Here is a 24,237-nt window from a genome sequence, read left to right as displayed (position 1 = left end):
TACTAAAGGCTTTAAAGATGTAACCCACAAAAAACATGAGAGAAGCTGCAGGATTTTTTTTTTTAACCACACATTCTGGTAGTGATGGGTTAAAATCACCGGCCTAGCTGCATTTTGGATGTGGATCCTATTTTTATTTCATTACCAATATTGACTTCTTGTGGGGTGTCATGTGGGGCCCCTTGCTCTATATCTCAAGGGCCCAAGAGGGTCTGTAGGATTCTGTTTTATCGGGACTGTGTCGAATTCTATGGAGGGGAGGAGAAGGAAAATACCACCAGTCTCTCGTCTACCTCCCACATGGCTATGTTCTCTCGTGAGCCAAGTGATAGGTCCTATGTCACCTCTAAGGATTCGGGAATTTGACCCCCCCAATTTTTGTACCACCCAGCATCCCTGAGTTTGCTGTGAAACCAAGCAACAACAGCCAACTACAGGGCAAAGGAGACAGGTGTCCTCAAACTACATCCACCATCTGCTTTGTGTGTGTCTGGTTTTTGCTAATTTTTTCTTGCTTTCGGAAAATTTTTCAATTGGAATTCTTACAATAATTTTTCTTCTTTGGGAAACAATAAGAATTAAAAATTTCACTTCTCCGTATTTACTGGGAAGATTGCAAGTCGATATAAATATCTCACCGGAAATACTATAGGATATTGGTTTTCATTTTTTTTTCCAATTTGCAATTTTTTTTATTTTTAATTTTTTCTTGAGGATTATGAAAGCTGGAGATTTTATTTTTTTTCCCTTATTTTTAGTTTTTGATTAAACCTTAGTTCCTCATCTGATGTTTTTGGAATCGCGAATATCGTCTCCGGCGACAAATGTTTCGGTCAACAAATTGAAAGAGGATCTAAAAATTTTTGGAAAACTTTGCCTGTCTGTGGATTGTGGACGTTTTAGCGGTTGGCCTTGTCAGTTCCAGCTTGGTCCTGCAGACTGGATTCCTTCGGATATATCCATCTAGGATTGAAAAATGCCCTTAGTAGATTTCTTTTGTGAGACATGCTCCAGACCTTGGCTGGTTGGATGGTGGGACCAGGTAATAAACTTCTACATGTTATTGATGTGTTTTGTCTTGATCAAACAGGTCTATGTTGTGGTCCTACTATCTGATGACCTCACTGATCTATAGGGCAGTGATGTCATGGGCTAATATAGGGCCGGCCCACAGTCTTGTTGCCACCTTTATCACTGGTCATCTCGGGGCTTCCATAGTTCACCAAAAATAAAGCTTTTGTATTGACCTTGGAGACCGATGAGGTCTGCTTATTTACTAACCATGTATGGACAGGACATATAGGATACCTTCACAGAGTATACTGCACATATCCCATCCATATAGACTGACCAGTGTAGTCTATTTCCTACTTGTCCTTCAATATGTCTTACCTGTTACCAGTATAGTCTCCTTACCATTAGGTCATCTTACGTCTTCTAGACCCTAGAGGACCAAAACCAAGAGCCCCTCCTTGATGTAGATACATGACAGTGCTTGATATATTCCATAGAATAGTCTCTGGTATATATGGTAAATTCCTCCTATAGGTATTTTGTATACACCAGCTACTTTGTGCAAATCTCAGTGTCAGCTGCTTGTGACCTTGGACAAGTCACTGGATGTAAACAATGCCTGGAAGATGAAAGACTTGCACCACGGTTTCCTTGTACTAGAGAAATCTGTGTCCTACTGTCCTCACTGTATTCGCTGTAACGTGTATAGATTAGGAATATACCTATTATTATGTATAGTCATTCTGGAGACTGACAATTTTGCCAAATATTGTGTATTGCAATTCAGTCCCCGAAGGACCACAGCCACAGATGCTAATGTTTTGAGGGGGTTTTGGACATGTAGTTGGTCAGTGGACCAAATGATCATACATAAAAGACTATTTTACTGCTATGTGTCAACTATTACAGTAGACGCCGTCCTGAAGATCAGGGATCCCGGCCCAAATGACATGTTGCTTGATTTGTCTGGTTGACCAAGGTGGGAAGGTTGATGTATGATGTGGACAAGAGCAGTCACAACACCTTAGACAACTACTCTCCGTAGGATTGTGTACATGGCTTCTTGTGTCATATCACTGGTCCTTTTTGTGAATGTGTGTAGCTAATGAGTAGTTCTGGTGTTTTGTCTAAGTTTACTATTTTCATGAAAACTTGCCACCTAGTACCGAAGACATGTCCCTTGAGTCCTCATGTAGGACTACACAACAGTTGTATTGTTTGCTCCTTGTAGACAATCCAGGGATACTGGTAAAATGTTGACTGCTGAGTGACTTGTCCAGAATAATTTTGAAAACTGAGTCGATATGTGCAGATCATTGAGTCCACGAGATACTTGCCATGAGCAAGTTGATGGAAAAACTTCCCCTAACTAATGTTTTTTATGCGTGAGGTGATCATTTATGATCTTGATGTGATGTTGTTGTTGATCTTCTCCTCACTTTTTTGTCCTCCTACTTTGTCATCTCCATCTATATCCTTTTGTTTATCACCTCCTACTTCTTGTTTTGTTTCTTATTTTCCCCATTCTTCTTTGTCATCTGCCTCTTCTTGGTTTTCTCCCACTTCTTGTTTATCCCTTTTTTTGGTCTGTTTTTTTTTTCTTAATCTTTTTTAGTCTTTGGCATCTCACTTCTCCTTCTTTGTCATGTCCTCCTTCTGTATCATCTATATTATCTACCAACACTTTTCCCTTCTTCTATTTCAATTCTTTTTCCACCCGTGTCTTTAATATGCTCCTCTTTGTCACATTCTTGGTATTTCTGGTCATCTCCTTCTTCTTGGTCATACCTTTCTTCTTCTTCTACTACTACTACTACTACTACTACTACTACTACTACTACTCTGGTATTTGTCATTTTCTTTGGACATCTCTTCCTCCTTATGCTTTTCTTTGTCTTCTTCTCCTACTTATTGTTCTTCTTCATTTCCTTATTCTTCTTGATCCTTTCCTCCTTCTTTTTGGTCAAAGCTTTCTTCTTTTTCGTTATTCTTGTTTGCCATGTTATTTTTATTGGTCATCTCTTCACTCTTGTTCTTTTCTTTGTCACTCTCCTACTTTTGCCTTTTCTTTTTAATATTCTTTTGTCAACTCATTCCATTGTTATTCTTAGTCATCTTCTCCTTATTATTGGTCATACCTTTTTTCTTTTGTTCTTCTTGATCTTGAGTGTTGTCGTCTTGGTCATATTTTTCTTCTTTTCTTTATCTTCTTCAACTTCTTCTTTGTCATGTATGTCTTGCTGTTGGTCATCTTCTTCTTGGTCATCCTTTTCTTCATTTTATTTTTGTTCTTTGCCATCTTCATCTCCTTCTTATCCATTTCCTTGTTCTTGGTGATGCCTTTATTCATTATCTACATCTTTGTAATCTGCTTTCCTGATTGCGTGGGAGAGGAGATGTTTCAGAGCTGTGTGTGTGGGGAAAAGTGACTATAGCACAGCTGAGTGTGGAGATAAATGTGGATGTAGCACAGCTGAGTGTGGAAATAAACGTGGATGTAACACAGCTGAGAGGAGATAAATGTGGATGTAGCACAGGTGAGTGTGGAGAGAAACGTGGATGTAACACAGCTGAGCGGAGATAAATGTGGATGTAACACAGCTGAGTGTTTAAATAAATGTGGATGTAAGACAGCTGAGTGGAGATAAACGTGGATGTAACAAAGCTGAGTGTTTAAATAAATGTGGATGTAACACAGGTGTGTGGAGATAAATGTGGATGTAGCACAGCTGAGTGTGGAGATAAACATGGATGTAACACAGCTGAGTGGAGATAGATGTGGATGTAGCACAGCTGAGTGTGGAGATAAGTGTGGATGTAACACAGCTGAGTGTTTAAATGTGGATGTAAGACAGATGAGTGTGGAGATAAATGTGGATGTAACACAGCTGAGTGTGGAGATAAATGTGGATGTAGCACAGCTGAGGGTGGAGATAAATGTGGATGTAACACAGCTGAGTGTGGAGATAAATGTGGATGTAACACAGCTGAGTGTGGAGATAAATGTGGATGTAGCACAGCTGAGTGTGGAGATAAATGTGGATGTAACACAGCTGAGTGTGGAGATAAATATGGATGTAACACAGCTGTGTGTGGATATAAATGTGGATGCAGCAGAGCTGAGTGTGGAGATAAATATGGATGCAGCACAGCTGAGTTTGGGGATAAATTTGGATGTAGCACAGCTGAGTGTGGTGGGGCATGAAAGCAGCAGAGCTAAGTTTATAGAAGGAGCAGGCTGTAAGCAGGGAGGAAACATGAAAGTAGCAGAATTATGGGTGCAGGGGGGAATACAAAGGTAGCACAACTGTGTGTGCAGCAAGGACAACATTGCGGCAGCCGTGTTGTACCGCTACATGTGGGTATGGACAACATGGAGAGAGCAGAGCTGGGTGTGTAGGGAATGTGAAAGTAGCAGAGCTGTGTGTGTAACAGGCATGTGAAAGGGAAGACTTAACAAAACAGAGGCAGGTTATGACGCAGTTTCTTTTTCAAAGTTCAAAGTTGCTGAACTGCAAAGTAATTTGAAATTATTTTACATTATGAAAAGTTGTAAAAATCTCTTATTGCGCTTATAGAACGTCACTGTATTACCTGAAAAGCAAAACCCAGTCAATCTTGCCCTCACCCTTCAGGAGACTTGTCAGCAATCTCATTCTCTGCAATACTTTAGGTCTGATCCTTATCACTTCTCAAAAGTGGTGTCTAGGGTTAGAAAACATATGGCTGCTTTATGTCAAAAACACCGCCCATTTACTTCAATAGAGCCAGTTGTCAAACCAGACGCAACCCATGAGCAGGTTTGGTACTTTTTATATTTCTTATCCTGTACAAGCTCCTTAATCTCTTCTGGGTGAGCTAAGATGGCCTATAAAGAGGGCTCGTGGTTTGGCGTGGACTCTCTTGTCAATGTTCGTAGTTTAAGCTAGAATGTGGGGAAAACTAAATCCGTGTTTCTTGTAGTGTCTAGGCCAAAGCCCTCTGCTCAAATAAGCCCTTGTTTACACAACAAAATAAAGTGGATGAACAAAAGAGCAATCTAAATCTCATCAATATTTGGAGTGACCTTTGCCTTCCATCAGTTCTTCTCGATACTTGCAGACAATGACCAACGATAGGTAGGTTGTTCCCACCATCTTGGAGAACTAAGCACAGCTCTTCTATGGATGTTGGCTTGCTCCAATCCTTTTCTAGTCATGTCATCCTAGTTGGGCTGGATGATGTTGAGATCAGGGCTCTGTGGGGGCCAAATCATCACTTCTAGGACTTCTTCCAAAGGATAGTCACATTGATTAAAGGGTTTTCCAGGCAATTTTTTTTAAAAGGTCTGTTAGTGCTATTTATGGGTTACAAGTACACTCATATACATTTAGCAGTGTTTGGAGTGATTTCTGGGTTTCTCTGGGAGTTCCTGGCATCTTCTGCATTTGTTTACATGGTGTTGCTTCCTGGCATGTAGCTTGCTGTGTACCTTCCACACGATCTCCCTGTCACTACTCCCCCCTCCTCTCTCACTCCGTTACACTCCCCCCTCTCTCCCTAGCTAAGCTATCCTGCTCTCTACTAAGACCCGCCTATATGACTTGTGGCAAACTACAAATGGCACTTCTTATGTCTTTCTTATAACAATGGTTTTCTTCTTGCCTATCTTCCATAAAGGGCAGATTTGTGGATTGCCTGACTTATAGTTGTCCTGTAAACAGATTCTCCCACCTGATCTGTGGATTTCTGCAGCCCCTCCAGAGTGACCATGGGCCTCTTGGTGGCTTCTCTGACCATTGCTCTCCTTGCTCGATCTGTTAGTATAGGTGGACGGCCATGTCTTAGTAGGTTTGAAATTGTAGAATACTTTTTCCATTTTTGGATTGAACAGAGCTCCTTGGGATGCTCAAAGCTCGGGATATGTTTTTATAACTTAAGCATGTTTTAAACCAGGGGTCCTCAAATGCGGCCCGACGGCCACATGCGGCCCGACAAGCACTTCTGTCTGGCCCCGCCGACAACGCCGGCAGGTGTGCATTTATAATGAAGCTCGGGCCAGGCCATGGAGCGCACTTCACTTTACCTATTGGAGGGCACCGCTCCCGATGTCTGTGCAACCTGCTCTGCCTCCGGCCCACTGTTTAAAAAGTTTGAGGACCCCTGTTTTAAACTTTTCCACAACTTTATCTCTGACCTGTCTGGTGAGTTTCTTGGTCTTCGTGATGCTGTTTGTTCACTAGTGTTCTCTAACAAACCACTGAGGCCTTCTCAGAACAGGTGTATTTATACTGAGACTAAATAACTCAGCTGGACTCTATTAAGTGTCTTCTGAAGGCAATCATGTGCACTGGATTTTATTTAGCAGTATCAGAGTACAGGGGGCTGAAGACTTTTGCACATCACAATTTTCAGATTTTTATACGATTAGAATTTAAAGAACCGTGTACTATTTTCCTTCTACTTCCCAATTATCGGCTACTTTGTGCTGGTTATCACTTAAAATCTCAATAAAATACATTTGTCTGTGGTTGTAAGGTGACAAAATGTGAAAAAGTTGAAGGAGTGTGAATACTTTTGCATGCCACTGTACCTGGCCTGGGGATAGGATGATGATAATAGAACCCATGGTTCTTCCCCTGGTTGCATATGAGATCGGGGGAGAGGGGGAAAGAGCAAGCCAGGCCTGAGTGCTGCTAACAAGTCATAACATTGTCAGGACCCCCGAGTTCATTATCATCTGATCTGTGGACCAGGGAGGTTGATAACTTCAGATCCGCTGCATCGGAGGAGGTTGTCCTGGTAGAATAAACCCTCTTATGTGTGACCTAATGAAGAATAGTTCTTCATGTCGAGTCTTTTTGATGCTGACTTTCACCTCTTCCAAGTCAGTATCAAGGGGAAACCTTTGCAGACTTGCCTCTATGCCAATAAGACTCCTTCCAGATTGGAGTTGGGAAGGAATTTTTTCCCCTGAAATGGGGCAATTGGCATGAGCCTCATGGGGTTTTTGCCTTCCCCTGGATCAACACTGTAGGGATTGTAGGTTGAACTTGACGGACTGATGTCTTCATCCAACCTTATCTACTCTGTAACTATGTAACTATCGTATGTAGACAATAAAACTTTAAACATTATTTTAGATTTCAGCTCTGAAAGTCCTGTGGACTGCTGCAGGTTTTCAACCAAGACCTTCCAGTACATTTTCAATCTTCTGGTACTTTCACTAAATTTTTAAGGTCTGCATTGGAGATGTATTCCCACAGGATGAATCGATCAATTAAAGGGATTGTCTTACAGATGACAAATAGCTGATACTGCCAGGGAGGTTTGCCAGCTGCCATCTCTTAGGACAAATATAATATTACATAAACCTTTTCCATTTGTTAGTTGGTCTCTGCTCTGGTTCATAAAAGGGCTTCCAAAAAGGGACAGAGAAGGATTGGAGCAAGCCTAAATCCACAGAAGATCTGTGCTTGGTTCTCCAAGATGGCAGGACCAACCTCCATGCTGAGGTCCTTAAAAACTGCCTGCAAGTACCAAGGAGAATTGATAGAAGGGCTCCCAAATAGAGACGCTATACATGACGTCCATATGCCCTAATAGAGCACATGAAAAGGGGTTGTGGAGATATTACGGCCCGAAAGAGATGTGACAGGTGAAGCTCCTGGGTGATGGTTCTCTCCACCCCAGGATATTAGAACTTCATGGTTTTCATAGGCAGATATCTATCATAACTTAGTGTGGGATATTTATCAACCCACTACTTCAGTTTTCTGGCATAGAGGGATGATCTTGTGGTAGATATTTGGCGCAAGGCCCCTTCTTGACCACAACCCCTATTCTGCTGAGTGCTTGCCACATGTTGGGAAGGGGAGCAATGATGGCAGAGGCTGGAACATCTCAGCCCGACATATTCATTATAACCAACGCTGGTTTTCCATTCTGGTACAGGGACGTTCGCATGATTTATGAAGAGGCCGAAGCTTCCCCATAAATAGCTCATTCCCTGTGCCAATTGGATCCTATATAAACACTGATGTCAGAGACACTTCATTGTTTGTGTATAGAGGATATTACATGAAATAGAAGCATTTTTGTTTCTATCCCATGACTGGTAGATTTCCATAACCTTGTCATAGGCTTCATTGGATTGCAGTTTTGTTTTCATATAGTAAGTCTTCCAAGAAAGACTTGGTAAACATACAGATATAACCTCATCTTCCAAAGCTACTTTAAGAGCTTTCAACACCTGATATCATTATGCTGGGGCCTATATCAAATCAAATCAAACAAGCTTTATTGGCAAGTCCGAATAGATATTTGGCATTGCCAAAGCTAGTAAAGTGTGGGAGGGAGTTGGATTCGGGTGGGTATGGGGGGTTGGTTTGGGGTATAACAGTCCGTGGAGTCTCATCTTCCTCTTAGTTGGTGACCGCTATATGGGGAGGTGGGGTGAGTGGTTTGGGGTATAACAGTCCGTGGAGTCTCATCTTCCTCTTATTTGGTGACAGCTGGACACGTATTGGGCAGCGATCTCCACAGTGGCCTCTTCTTCTCCCAGTAGGATGTAGAGTTTCCTCTTCTCCTCTGCAGATATGAAGTCTGGGATGTGGTCAGAGAGTCTTTGGTAGTAGACGGCCCTCACAGCTGAGTATTTGGTGCAGTGTAGCAGGAAGTGGGTCTCATCTTCTAGGGCCCCCTGGTCACAGTGCTGGCACAGTCTGTTCTCCCGTGGCTTGTACGTCTGCCTGTATCGCCCCGTCTCTATCTCTAGGTTGTGGGCGCTCAGTCTGTACCGGCTCAGGGTCTGTCTGTGTTTGGGGTGGCGTATTCTCTCCAGGTAGGTGGCCATGGTGTAGTCTCTTTGTAGGGATTGGTACATGGTGAGTTTCTTGGAGTTATTTATTTCGTTTCTCCATTCTTCAATGTACCGCTCTCTGTTTGCCTCTGTGGTCGCCTTTATTTCGGCCTTGGTTATCATCTGTCGGTGTTTTTGGTTTGGTGGTTGGCTGCTGTTTGGTTGGGGGGTGTCTGGTTTGCTCAGGTGGCTTAGCCAGGCTTGGTAGTGGTAGGAGTCAGGCTTGCTCACCTGGATGTGTGCCTGGAAAGCTAGCGCCCTCTTCTGTATGGTGAGCCATAGGGGGAGTCTGCCTAGCTCTGCTCTGCAGGCCATGTTGGTGGTGTTGCGATGGACATGGAGCAGGTATTTGCAGAACTCCAGGTGGAAGGTCTCTGTTGGGCTGGAATCCCACTTTGACTGGTCTGGGTAGGTGGCTGGGCCCCAAACCTCACTGCCATAGAGAAGGATCGGAGCGATGACTGCATCAAATATCTTCAGCCAGACCCTCACCGGTGGTTTGAGGTGGTACAGTTGTCTTCTGATGGCGTAGAAGGTTCTGCAGGCTTTTGCTTTCAGGGTTTCTATTGCTGCTTTGAAGCTTCCTGATTGGCTGAGCTCCAGCCCCAGGTAGGTGTAGCTGTTGGTTTTCTCCAGTGTGGAGCCGTTCAGTGTGAATTGTGGGGTGGTGGAGGCTTTATTGTGGCCCTTCTTCTGAAATACCATGATATATCTATACACTGATAATATATATACTGTACTGTATAATGATATATCTATACACTGATAATATATATACACTGTACTGTATAATGATATATCTATACACTGATAATATATATACTGTACTGTATAATGATATATCTATACACTGATAATATATATACACTGTACTGTATAATGATATATCTATACACTGATAATATATATACTGTACTGTATAATGATATATCTATACACTGATAATATATATACTGTACTGTATAACGATATATCTATACACTGATAATATATATACTGTACTGTATAATGATATATCTATACACTGATAATATATATACTGTACTGTATAATGATATATCTATACACTGATAATATATATACTGTACTGTATAATGATATATCTATACACTGATAATATATATACACTGTACTGTATAATGATATATCTATACACTGATAATATATATACTGTACTGTATAATGATATATCTATACACTGATAATATATATACTGTACTGTATAACGATATATCTATACACTGATAATATATATACTGTACTGTATAATGTAGTATCTATACACTGATAATATATATACTGTACTGTATAATGATATATCTATACACTGATAATATATATACTGTACTGTATAACGATATATCTATACACTGATAATATATATACTGTACTGTATAATGTAGTATCTATACACTGATAATATATATACTGTACTGTATAACGATATATCTATACACTGATAATATATATACTGTACTGTATAATGGTATATCTATACACTGATAATATATATACTGTACTGTATAATGTAGTATCTATAGACTGATCCTATTAATATTATAAATGTGAAAGTTTGTGTGTTCGGATGTTTGTTCCTCAATCACGCAAAACCCGCTTGACCGATTTGGCTGAAATTTTCCACAAACATAGTTAATACACCCGATTGCGCAATAGGCTACTTTTCGTCACAACAGCGCACATACGTTTTTCCCAGGACCCCCACAAACCCCAAACTCACACCACCATCTCTGCAATCTCACACACTTTGGACCATAGCAAGCCACAAAATTCCTATTGCCCTCTGCAGCCTCGCCCCTAACCCCACACAATCTCATATACATAGACTTTACCACTTTGCCCCTCACCTTACCGATACTCCAGGAGGCGCTCTTTAACGCTCCGGAGCAGCCATGTTTGCCAACCCCCACCGCTCTGACAATCCGCGACACCGCCCACCCATGTCAATACCCCTAGGCGGTCTAATAAATGCAAAAAAAAAAGTTTAAAAAAATTAAAAAAAATATTCAAAACAAAAAAAAAGGATTAAAAATTCAAATCACCCCCCTTTCCCTAGAACACATATAAAAGTAGTTAAAAACTGTGAAACACATACATGTTAGGTATCCCCGCGTCCAAAATCGCCCGCTCTACAAAGCTATACAAATATTTTTCCTGTTCAGTAAACGCCGTAGCGGGAAAAATGGTCAAAAGTGCCAAACCGCCATTTTTTCACTGTTTTGATTCTGATAAAAAATTTGAATAAAAAGTGATCAAAGCAATAACATTTCCTGAAAATGGTAGAACTACAAAGTACACCCAGTCCCGCAAAAAAAGACGCCCTATACATCCCCGTACATGCACGTATAAAAAAGTTACGGCTGTCGAAATATGGCGACTTTTCCCAAAAAATTTTTTTAACAGTTTTGGATTTGTTTTTAAGGGGTCAAAATGTAACTAAAAACATATAAATTTGGTATCCCCGGAATCGTAACGAAACACAGAATACAGGGGAAAGGTCATTTTGGTTGCACAGTGAACGCCGTAAAACCAAAGCCCGTAAGAAAGTCGCAGAAATGCATTTTTTCTTGAAATCCACCCCATTTTGAATTTTTTCCCTGCTTCCCAGTACATTTGTTCCGCAAAAATTACGACCTCATATGACTCTGGGAGCGGAGAAATAAAAAAGTTATGGGGTTTAGAAGGAGGGGAGTCAAAAACGAAAAACAAAAAATTCCATCGGCGGGAAAGGGTTAACTTCAAATACCTCTGTCCCAAAGTCACTATGTAAAGTTTCTCACAACACCGAATATATAGCAGCTCTAATACAAATTACATCCAACACAAAAGTCTCACGTATTCTCTGAATTACAGCAAAAACAAGATACAAAGTTACATTTCATATCCCATACCTTATACACAGTACGAAAACCTTACCCGCGCCTGTATATACCCACTTCTACAATCACCGCAGACGAAGTCGCGGGTACCAGCTAGTATATATATATATACTGTACTGTATAATGTAGTATCTATACACTGATAATATATATACTGTACTGTATAATGTAGTATCTATACACTGATAATATATATATACTGTACTGTATACTGATATATCTATACACTGATAATATATACTGTACTGTATAATGATATATCTATACACTGATAATATACAGTATACTGTACTGTATAATGATATATCTATACACTGATAATATATATACTATACTGTATAATGATATATCTATACACTGATAATATATATACTGTACTGTATAATGATATATCTACACACTGATAATATATATACTGTACTGTATAATGTAGTATCTATACACTGATAATATATATACTGTACTGTATAATGATATATCTATACACTGATAATATATATACTGTACTGTATAATGATATATCTATACACTGATAATATATATACTGTACTGTATAATGATATATCTATACACTGATAATATATATACTGTACTGTATAATGATATATCTATACACTGATAATATATATATACTATACTGTATAATGATATATCTATACACTGATAATATATATACTATACTGTATAATGATATATCTATACACTGATAATATATATACTGTGCTGTATAATGATATATCTACACACTGATAATATATATACTGTACTGTATAATGTAGTATCTATACACTGATAATATATATACTGTACTGTATAATGATATATCTATACACTGATAATATATATATACTGTACTGTATAATGTAGTATCTATACACTGATAATATATATACTGTACTGTATAATGATATATCTATACACTGATAATATATATATACTATACTGTATAATGATATATCTATACACTGATAATATATATACTGTACTGTATAATGATATATCTATACACTGATAATATATATACTGTACTGTATAATGATATATCTATACACTGATAATATATATCCTGTACTGTATAATGTAGTATCTATACACTGATAATATATATACTGTACTGTATAATGATCTATCTATACACTGATAATATATATACTGTACTGTATAATGTAGTATCTATACACTGATAATATATATACTGTACTGTATAATATATCTATACACTGATAATATATATACTGTACTGTATAATGATATATCTATACACTGATAATATATATACTGCAGTGTATAATATTAGTATAGTGTGTATATACTCAGTGTTGTATATGGCCTTGTGTTCTGTACTGTGTATTCCTCTTACACATATGGCTGTTTGTGTAGATGATGTTTTGGAGGTTTTCCACCCTTCTATCTCCCTGGAGTGGGGTGTAGTATTCAGGACACTGTATAGGAGGAGGAGGAGGAGGAGGTCTGAGGCGGGAGGAAGGAGGGATTGGGACACAAGGCCACTTGTGTCAGGCAGAGGGAGCCGTGCTAGTAGGATGTGGAGGAGGGAGTGTGCTGGGAGAATCTCACTGGGATGAATGGACTTCATATAATTCAGCAGGATCTGAGACCTCTCCGGAGCCGGGAGAGTCGCACTCTTATCCAGGACACTGGAGACTTCAGGACTCAGAGAGACGGCTGCTTCTGCTGGATATAAAGACAAGAAATTCACAATTTTGGAACAAATAGATCTTTTGAAGGAGAAAGGGAATACTGGGATCTGAAGAAGGGCTCTGTACGGGGAAAACCGGTTTGGGGGAAGAATATAGTATGTGAGGATGAAGAGAGAACCAGATGGGGACGGAGTGTGAGAAAGGGGACTGAGTTCTTTCTGAGGGAATTGGAAACAGTGTGTGAGGGTGAGAAAATGAGAGAGGCAAACGAATAAGGAGAGAGACGGGGTCATTAGATGAGGGGAACGGGGAGGCTATGGACTAGGGACGAAATAGAAAGTCTACGTAAAGAGAGACCATCTCTACTGTGTCAGGAAAGAGTCAGGGGTCTCTATAGGGAAGGGAGAGAGGGTAATACGTAAGGGAGACAGTGGTCTGTAGAAAAGAGAGAGTCGCTTTGATGAGAGGTGTCAGTAACAGATAGCCCAGGGTCTGAGATATAAGAGCGAGACACCTGGAGATGAGACAGCTATAGACAGTACCTGCACACGTGCTATACGGAGATGGGTCCGGGGGGACTGGAGGAGATGAGGAGTCACTGAGATGTTGGGTGATGTAGTGAGTAGAGTCACAGAGGACGTGACCGAGGACTTAAAGTAATCACAACGTACAGATCTGACTCTACACATCAGGCATCATGCCGGATATCAACTACCTGCGCTCTGTGTCCTGGGGATACATCAAGGTGGGAATCCCTCCAGATACGATCCTTGTATTGTGTGTATAGACTGTCATGTAGGTTATAGCTGTATACAGATATACCATGTTGTGCCCTGAACTGATGCCACAATGTTGTAGATTGAGACAGGAAATTATTATTGTCCCCCCATGAAGGTCCATGGACATTACACGGTTTCCACTGAACACTATTGCAAGTGATTTTTGCACCGCGACGATAACTTTATATTGCACGATAAACTGCAAACCCAAGAAAGGGACATATCATTAAAACATGCTTAGCTCTGCTACATCTGTACAAGGGTTTATATCGCTTATACTTCTTTAATCTAATTTCTGTATGTTTTTTTTTTTTTTACCCGCAGTTCAAGAGAATGCTGAACCGTGAGCTGACCCACTTGTCTGAGATGAGCCGTTCTGGGAACCAGGTCTCAGAATATATTTCCAACACCTTTCTCGGTGAGCAACGCTTCCAACATGCTTATAACTTGGTTCCCACTTAGGTGCCATGTTTTGCTAAGCAGCCGTTCTACCTTGTCCATGCTATTCGGGTACAGAGAGGGCAACTAACCCAAGTTTTTGCCCTACGTGAAGGAAAGACTAACTCAAATCAGGTGTTACGTTGGTTTGTAAACTTATGGCAGCCATGGATAATTCCGCTAAGACGATGAATGATGAAGGTCTTTGTGGTAAAGGAAATCGGTAGTGGGTGTGCTTTCAGTTTTTGGGTCCAGGGTTATCCATTGATGTTCAGATTGGCTTATGACTATACAGGACCATTGTAGTAAACATGATATTCTGATATTTTCTGTGTGAATACTGGACGACTTTCTCATTCTGTGTATTGTATGACTTTCTGCTGTGAGAACAAAAACAAAGTCCACCCTCTCTGAATTCTCGGATTTTACTTTTCAGGACATAATAAAAGAACATCTGGTCCATAGAGGGTCTGAATATTAGGGTAACCCAACCTCAGGGGAACAACAACACAACAGATTCCACCATGTCATTATTTACTTATCAAAAGTTATGTCAAAATGGGAAATCCACGTGTGAAAAGTCAGCAATCCAGGATTCAGTAGGTTGTAGATCCCACTACTTGTAGTAATGGTTTTCTGGATGACTTTATCAGTCTCGCACATTACTCTGGAGGATTTCGGCCCACTCTTCTTTATAACATTGCTTCAAGTCATTGGACAGTGGCCAGACTCTTAAGGTCCCCACAGTATTTCTCTTGGGTTGAGGTCTGGACTGTGACTGGGCCATTACAACGCTGCAATCCTTCTCTTTTTAGCCATAGTGTTGCAGATTTGCTGCTGTTATCAGGGTCATTGTCCTGTAAGGGGGATTTCACGTTACCATTGTAAATGTCCGTTGCTGTCTTCCGTCATAGGATGACAGCAACGGACATTAAACTGTCACAGACTGACTCTGTGTCCGTTCCCAACATGACAGAAGCTAGCTACCTGCATACATGACTTTATCTTCTGTTACAAAAATAAACATGTTGGATAGGAATGGACACAGAATCAGTCTGTGACAGTTCTCTGTGTCAGTTTAATGTCCATTGCTGTCATCCTATGTTGGAAGACAGTAACGGACATTTACAACAGTAGTGTGAACTCTCCTTTACATGTCCCAGTTTTGGACAAGCTTTACCTGTTGGCCTCACATTAGACTCTAGAATACTATGGTATACAGGTCAACTCAATGACTACAAGGTATCTAAGTGCTGCGGCTGTCAAAAAAGCCCAAATCCTTCCCCCTCCACCACCAGTCTGGATACTTGGCCTGAGGTATTTGTGTTGAGATGCTGTTTTTTGGGTTTTCACCAGATGTGGTCCTGTACATTATGGCCAAACATCTACACTTTGGTCTTATCGGTCCAATGGACATTGTTCCAGAAATCCTGTGGCTGTTCAAATGTAACTTTGCAAACTTAATCCGTGCTGCCATTTTCTTCTTTAGTAAGATGAGGCTTTCTCCTGACAACTCTTCCACACAAGCCAGACTTGTTCAGAATTTTTCTAAATTGTACTCTCATGTTAGTGGATGTTCACATGTAGGAATTTGACGCTGAATTCGTTAAGCAGAATATTTTTTTTTTATGGTTGCCAAAAACCGATGTGGATTTTGACGCTGAATTTGAAGCAGAATTTGGATAGGAGTGCCATTGTATTTTGCCATGATTGGGTAGGACCAAATTTTGTGAGTTGATTTTGAGGCCATTCACATCAAATTCTCCATCCTATTCCATGGCAAATTCTTCCCTTGATGGAAAAAGTATTTTTTCCATGTCCCATTCATTTCAATGGGAGTTCTCAGGTGGAATCTGCCTGAAGAACGAGTAGGGAACTTATTTTTTCTACTAGCGGAAAAATCAGCTACTGCCTCCCATTGAAATATATAAGAGGAAATTTAGGCAAACTCTGCCTCAAATTCAGCATCAAATTTCTATGTGTTTACACCCCCCCACCCCACCCCACCACCCCCACGTGCTGAGACTTTGAGTCTTAGATGTTAGTTCTTGGGATTTTACAGTTTCTCTGAGCATTGCGCAGTCTGACATTGGGACTCGGCAGAGATATCCACTCCTGGGGAGACTGTCAAGTGTCCTAAAGGTTTTGCACTTGTAAAAAATTTTTATCACTGTAGAATGTGGGACATCAAATTGATTGGATTGCTTTATAACCTTTCCCAGATTCATGGGCAGCTACTCTTGCTTCTCTAAGATCATTGCTGATATCTTTCCTCCTTTATATGCACCTGAATGCTCCAGAGCAGTCAACTGCCAAAACTTCTGTTATTATATGGCTGGTAATATTTGTTGATGATCATTAATTGAGAGCATTTTACTAACACCCGGTTGCTACTTATCGTCTTACTTCCTATGGAAGCTGTAAGGGTGTACAAAATTTTTCACAGGCTGCTTCTACATTACCTAGCTTTTATTAAATATAGTATGACACGGTGTAATATGCCAAGTATTGTTCACCCAAGGTTTGATTTACCTAGTATATAAAACCATAGAACTAAAAAAAGATGTATAGGTTGTCAGGCAGGGTGGAGAGGGTCCGCTGTCATATTCTGCCACAGGGGCCCAGAGCTAGCCCTGTATACGTATTCCTCTTTTCCCCTGGTATATATGTGACTGTTATAATACCTGATGTTCTCCCTTCACTGCTGGTTGTAGTTTGCTATTATAGAGAGCAGATTTCCTTTTCCATAAAGGACTCGGTGTCCTGACATCCTGGAGAGCTGATGCTGAGACAGAGGAGCCAATCTGAACAGAAAGAGCAGTGTTTAGATATAGAAAAGGCAGTAACCCAAGCCACTCAGGAGACATTTCTGACTACTTCAGACTCTATTGGGTCAATACAAAGTCACTGATCAAAGCCGGGCCATGATAGGGAAGATATAAAGATCAGACTGCACTGAGGAAGATAAATGTCATGATCTGAAACAGGAGGGTCACATCCGATGGATCCCATAGTTATCGGCATGTATCTGGAAGACCAGTCTGGTGAATGATAATAAAGTACATAGCTCTCTCAGAGAGGAAGGCGCAGCTAACTATTCCCTAACAAGGGACCAAGTGGAGGGAAATTTGAGGCCGTCTTCCACTTCAGATCTGTCCATTTCCAGCACTCTGCATCCCGGCTTCAGGACCAGTGATTGTCCCTGGATTTTCGCCTCGGCTCTCGTTCTTTGCAATATAATTTAGTGGAGGTCCCCGCAGTGAGCCTCCTGACAACCTTGATCCCAGAAAACCACATGTGGGTATTAAGATTGAAACTATTTTTAGCCTTTTAACTTGCACAATATGGCTGGGTTATGGAGGCCAAGGTACGAGAGCACACTGAAGGAGATTTAACGTGCTTTGTATACCAGAGTTTTTAAGTGTTTAAGGTGTAATGGGGCGTTCACACTACCGTCTGTGTCCGACAGGTAGTGTCCGCTCCTAGTGTCCGCTCAAAATCTGGCACGGACATTAGGAGCGGACACTAGCTGTGTCCGTGACACCTGTCATTTATTTAAATGGCGATCGGGTGCGTTCTTTTGCACTCCGTGCCCTTCCTTCACTGTCCGCATGTAAAGATGTCCGACTTTTCAAGCAGACAGAAAAACCCTGCATGTCATGTTATGCATCCATTGCAAAATGGTGCATAAAAACAAGCTCACAGCCATGTACAGGGATCAGAGTACCCTCTCGGTCAGACATGCACATGTGACCCTGGATGTCATTGTAAAAGGGGGTTTGCTGACAGTACACTCTCTCACCTATCACACTAGGCTACAAAGGAGTGAAGCGACATCTGCACATCCAGACAAACAGTCACTATTTACATAAGACAAGGCACTGATACACCCAGACCACTCACACCTGCACCTGGTACTATATAGTGAACCTATAGCACAGGGTGGGCAATTAATTTTCCCATGGGGCCAAATGAGAAATTGTAACGGTTCTAGAGGGCAATGCGTGCCGCGGCAAATTTAGCTCCACCCACTTCTCCGCTGACTCCACCCATTCTCAATCATTTTTCCATGTATCCCACAAAGTAAAATCCTCCTACAGTCACCCTCACATTATACACCCCCACATTATAACATTTCCCTCCAAATGTCCCACAGTATGAAGTCCCTCTCCTGGTGCCCCAGTATAAACCAGCAGAAACTAGAGGGGACATTAAACTGGGGCAGCTGGTGGGGGACATTAAACTGGGGCAACTAGAGGCAGACGTGTCCCCCTCCAGCTACCCCCCATGGTTTAATATCCTCCTCCATCTGCCCCCTAGTTTAATGTCCCCCCTCCATGTGCATTCAGTTTACCTGCCCCCCTACATCTGCCCCTAGTTCCCCCCTCTTGCTCACACATGCTGTCTCTTCTCTCTATCATCCAGCAGCCCCCATTGCCGGCAGCTTGCAGGAAGCACACAGTCCCGTGTGGCTCCGCCCACTAACGAGTCATAGCCTATCCTGGTGATGAGCTGTGATGACATCATCTCAGGTCCTTGAAAAACAGTTCCACTAGCTATGCGGGCCGGATAGAAGCCGTCAGAGGGCAGGATGTGGCCCCCGGGCCAACATTGCCCAGGTCTGCTATAGCACAAACTGGCTAACAAAAGGGTAACAAAGTAAAGCAGTGTTTTCCTTCTTGCGGATTGAGGGGCGTTTAGAGGAAAGGACAATCTTATTAAATTTAAGGTAAAGTACAGTGCTTAACAAGAAAGGATGTAATAAAAAAAAAGCTTAAATACAAGCAAATAGTATACAAATAAAAAGGGAATAAAACAAACAGATCTCTTACAAGCCTGGCCATGGAGCTGGGCATGAAGTTGGATAGACTATAGGTATCTGACAAAGAGGGGTCCTGTCCAAAACCCATTTGTAGGACTCCTAACACAGCCCCATTCTCGGAGCCTCCCACCTGTGACCGGGTCTGGCTAATTACATATTTGACCTATTTTGGGAATAAGCCATATCTCCTGTGGGTATCTAATACAGAGATGATAGTCCTGGCAAGTGATGCCAAACATGGAGACTAGAGATGAGCGAACACTGTTCGGATCAGCCGATCCGAACAGCACGCACCCATAGAAATGAATGGAAGCACCTGTGACTCCGGCCGCCGGCAAAGTCAGCGTCACAGGTGCTTCCATTCATTTCTATGGGTGCGTGCTGTTCGGATCGGCTGATCCGAACAGTGTTCGCTCATCTCTAATGGAGACAAAATGGTCACTTCCAAAGATACATCATTTGGTGTGGTTATTAACATTATAAATTCAGATGCTTGATGTCACTGACTGGTCGGGGTCGCCTTCCTGTATGTAGTCTGTTATAAAACATGAATTATGGCAACCATGATTCGAAGAACTTTGAAGTCGTGTTTTTCTCTTTGTTCAGTATCACAGTTTCGGCTTGGCATGCTTCTCTTACCTTCTCACCTATTATCATTGTTGTGAAGTGGAAGCCTTCAGGAGTAACAGACCCTGAGGGGGGTATTTTCCCTGTTGCAGGGCTCCCAGTATTTACAGCCTGGCACTGGACGGCTTCCCTTACACTGGATACAATGACCCCAGTATTGAGGTGGTCATGTTTTGTGATTCAGGCTTCTCATGCAGACGCAGCCAGTAATCCCATCATGTATTAATAAGCCTCTGACGTGGGAATGATGCAAATCCCGCTGACTATTATTTATGTCTGCTGCTCCTAAATGTATATTTAGTTTGCCTTTTAAAAAAAATCCCGGCTGTGGGAAAAGGGGGAGCGGCGTGTGCTGTCCCGTAGACGGATTAGTTATGACATAAGACATCTGTGTGGTAGAGTTCAGAGCGGTGGTTAATACTACAACTCCTAGCATCCCATGAGGGCCATGTTTATAATGACTATCAATATGATCATCAGGGAGGTTGCCACCCAGCTCTCTCAGGCTCCTGAATGTCTACAGCTACAGCCTATAGCTTCAGATTTGACATAGAAACGCATTTAACAGCAAAAGGATTGGAGGGGTTGGAGGCTTTGGGTTTTGTGCTCTGTGTACCACCTGCTGTTGCTATAGGTAGCGCTGTGAAATTGTATCCCCATTTACTGCTGTGTGTTCCCCGGGAGGGCGGAGGGAGGGTTGGCAAAGTTGTATTGAGTTAAACCAGTAACTCCTGGTGTAATGATAGCAGCACAGATGGAAGTGTTAATTCTCCGGTGTAAATAGAACAATCTCTTCCCATCAGACACATGATCTGGTCGTAGTAACGCGTTCTGGAGAGAGTAAACTCCATATTTTCAGCATCCTTCCTGTAAGATGGCTATGGGGAAACTTAGAACAGCTGTCCCTGGTGTCCTTTAAATGCAGAGCCCCCGTCCCGTGTGTTCAGAGCATCTCTCGCACTGCACAGAGCAGACCTATCCATAAGTGTTACCCGAAGGATTCAATGGAATTACCTTTGGTTCACCTTCTCCTGTCCTTACCAACTTACATCTTGAGAGCCGGCGTATCTGCCTTAGAAAGTGGCTGCAAAATCTTTCAAGAAGGCAAAGTGGCAGTAGGGTGCAGAGCGGGCAAATATACTGAATATTGTAAGTTATCTCTCTTCAGTGAAAGCCATTGCCCCCCAAAACTGAACTTTGTGAGATTTTGTTTGACATTGACTTGTATCTTACAGACAAACAGAATGAAGTGGATATCCCTTCCCCAACACAGAAGGAACGTGAGAAGAAGAAGAAACAGCAGACCATGTGCCAAATCAGTGGCGTCAAGAAGCTCACCCACAGCTCCAGCCTGACCAACTCTACAATACCTCGTTTTGGAGTAAAGACTGACCAGGAGGAACCTCTCGGAAAGGTACAGCTCCAGACATTCACTGGAAAGGATAGTATTGGGCTGGGATAACTTGGGCCCACCCTCCAACAACCCCTAAGAAATAGACCATAGTACCCGTCAAATTTGGGTGTTTTCTCCTGTACCATTATTGTGTTAGAGCATGGGCCCACGGGAGGATCCTCTGGTGCACCAGTCCGACACTGGGGGAGAGTTTTCGGTGTTTGGATTTCAGGATTACAACAGAACGGCAGGGAGAATCAAAAAAAAGAAGGTGGTAGTAGTAGAATGTCTTTATCTCCAAACCACTGACACCAATGAGAGAATCCCTTTAATTTTGGGCAACTGAGCAAAAAATGGATATTGATAAAGCCGGCACGGAGCGTTATGAATGGTCTCTAACTAGTATAGTGTCAGGGAGGTAAATTTTTGTGCTATGTCCTATCCCAATACTGTAAAAATTTGCAGCAACTTATCATCTTTTTTTCTAACTTTCCAGGAATTGGATAATTTAAACAAGTGGGGCCTTAATATCTTCCGAGTGGCCGAATATTCCAATAACCGTCCGCTGAGCTGTATCATGTACACCATATTTCAGGTGAGCTGCATGAATAGTGGATGGCGGCATTGATGGGCAGTAGAGTTGGAGCTCACCCAATGCACCGTCATGGCGGAGAGGAGAGTTTGCTTATTAACCCTCTATCCTTCCAACCAGAGACATGCTACCTACCAGCAAGTTCTGTCTTGTCTTCCATTTCATCTTCTTAAGCCTAAACTTTTTCTATTGTCTTCCGCAGGAGAGAGAGTTGTGTAAAACCTTTAAGATCCCCGTAGACACACTAATCACTTACATGATGACCCTAGAAGATCACTACCATGCAGACGTGGCGTACCACAACAGCTTGCACGCTGCCGATGTCACGCAGTCCACCCACGTGCTCCTGTCCACTCCAGCATTAGACGTAAGAGACCTCATGGCAGTGCACATGGTTGTTGATGTTGTTAATTGTTCATGGGAACATAGTAGGACATACTTATTCTTAGACATTGCATTTCCCCTCTACATCTGCTTGTACCATTGGCTAGCGTTATTGGCTCTATTTTAGATTAGTGCCATGATATGGTGAGGCAACTGCCGAGTATACCTGTACCCTATAGTCTTGGGCAATGATAGGTTACCATGTTTTACCAGTTTTTAAATATTCAGACCCCAGACCAGATCTCTAAATTATGAGACTCCTAAATAATCAGGTCCCAGACTCGTAAATTAGCAGACCCTGGACCGAACCTATAAATTATGGGACCTTACAACAAAGTCCGAAAATGTCAGACCCCAAACCAGACTCCAAAATGATCAGACCTTAGACCAGAACATTAAGTTATTAGACCCCAGGCCAGAAGACCTTAGACTAGACCATTCAGTTATCAGACTCCCCACACCTCGTCCAGGCTCGTAAATGATGTGACCTTAGACTAGACCCCCCTAAGTTAGAGAACCTTAGATTAGAACCCTAAATTATGGGATACTAGAATAGATTGTAGATAAGACCCTGGTCTGACAATTAAAATTGGCATAACCCAGATCAGAGCCCATGCCAGACAAATTATTGGATTCCTTACCATTTAATTACTATATAAGTCCTAAAATCAGTCCCAATCTGGTCAGACCCCAGTACACTGACTAGTCTCACTCATACCAGGTCTCTGTAGCATCAGCCATAGTTGCTATGATGGTAGTTACCACCCTTATATATAACTGAAATACCATATTACTGGGCACCATTGTCTTTGTGGTCTGCCAGGAAAGGGAAGGTTCATTTCCAGCCAGCGCATAGACATTAGATATGAGGTGGTGGGTCTAACATCCAGCGCATAGACATTAGATATGAGGTGGTGGGTCTAACATCCAGCGCATAGACATCAGATATGAGGTGGTGGGTCTAACATCCAGCGCATAGACATCAGATATGAGGTGGTGGGTCTAACATCCAGCACATAGACATTAGATATGAGGTGGTGGGTCTAACATCCAGCACATAGACATCAGATATGAGGTGGTGGGTCTAACATCCTGCCAGATAGTCCCAACATCTCTTACGTGTAGATGGAATTTTTGTGTGTCCAGCCTCAGTGTTCCCCTCTGCATAATGTGCATGCTACTGGATAATGTTATGGCCACCCTTACTCACCTATACGAAAGCTTAGCTGAAGGAGTTTCGGACCATCACCCCAATTACCTGGTGAAGGTGATAAGTACAAAGACATTTATACTAATCCCTAAAAGGTGTGTGGTGACCTGCGGCCTCAGTATACAGGTCTGTGATGGAGTTACAGTCTATCCTCCCAGGCCCTCTGAAAATATTAATAATGTACAATGTAAACAGATGGAGATAGCAACGTGGACGTCACAAGTAACACAACCCGGCGCCTGCTTACGTGGTCACATCTATCTTCCTAGACCACAGCACAGACATCTGCAGTATCAAAACCCTCGGCCCCTTCAGCCAGCCGGAGTCATGTTTAATAATGTATTACCATGAAGTAAGAGAGTCGCTGTATGGGAAATAACAGGTCTACATGTGTCCCTTATGTGCGGCCTGACATTGGCCCTCCGCAGATCCCTGTACCAATGTCTGGCACCAAGGGGTCATGCTTATCTCTAGAATTAACACACAACATGTCCGTCTATACATCTTCATGGGATATGCTCACATCCTATGAAATATGTTGTTGTTCTCACAGTCATGAATATTAGCATTGCTGTAGGCTACA

General features: G+C 41.9%; 1 protein-coding gene across 6 annotated transcripts in view; it reads left to right on the top strand.

Annotated features, from left to right (window-relative positions):
• PDE4A (phosphodiesterase 4A) overlaps nt 1-24,237 on the top strand; it is a 488,291-nt gene that overhangs the window by 450,470 nt on the left and 13,584 nt on the right. For all 6 annotated transcript variants that reach the window (XR_012716086.1, XM_075272636.1, XM_075272637.1 and 3 more), the window contains 4 exons: nt 14,513-14,606; nt 21,311-21,489; nt 21,965-22,063; nt 22,263-22,427. Coding sequence is in view for 5 of the 6 variants with exons in the window: in XM_075272636.1 (XP_075128737.1) it covers nt 14,513-14,606; nt 21,311-21,489; nt 21,965-22,063; nt 22,263-22,427 (537 nt within the window). In the remaining variant the exon portion in view is untranslated. The remainder of the gene's footprint in view (nt 1-14,512; nt 14,607-21,310; nt 21,490-21,964; nt 22,064-22,262; nt 22,428-24,237) is intronic.

Source organism: Leptodactylus fuscus, chromosome 5, assembly GCF_031893055.1.
Source record: "Leptodactylus fuscus isolate aLepFus1 chromosome 5, aLepFus1.hap2, whole genome shotgun sequence".
NCBI lineage: Eukaryota > Metazoa > Chordata > Amphibia > Anura > Leptodactylidae > Leptodactylus > Leptodactylus fuscus.
The sequence above is the reverse complement of the archived record's forward strand: the minus strand, read 5'-3'. Positions and strand labels throughout refer to the sequence as shown.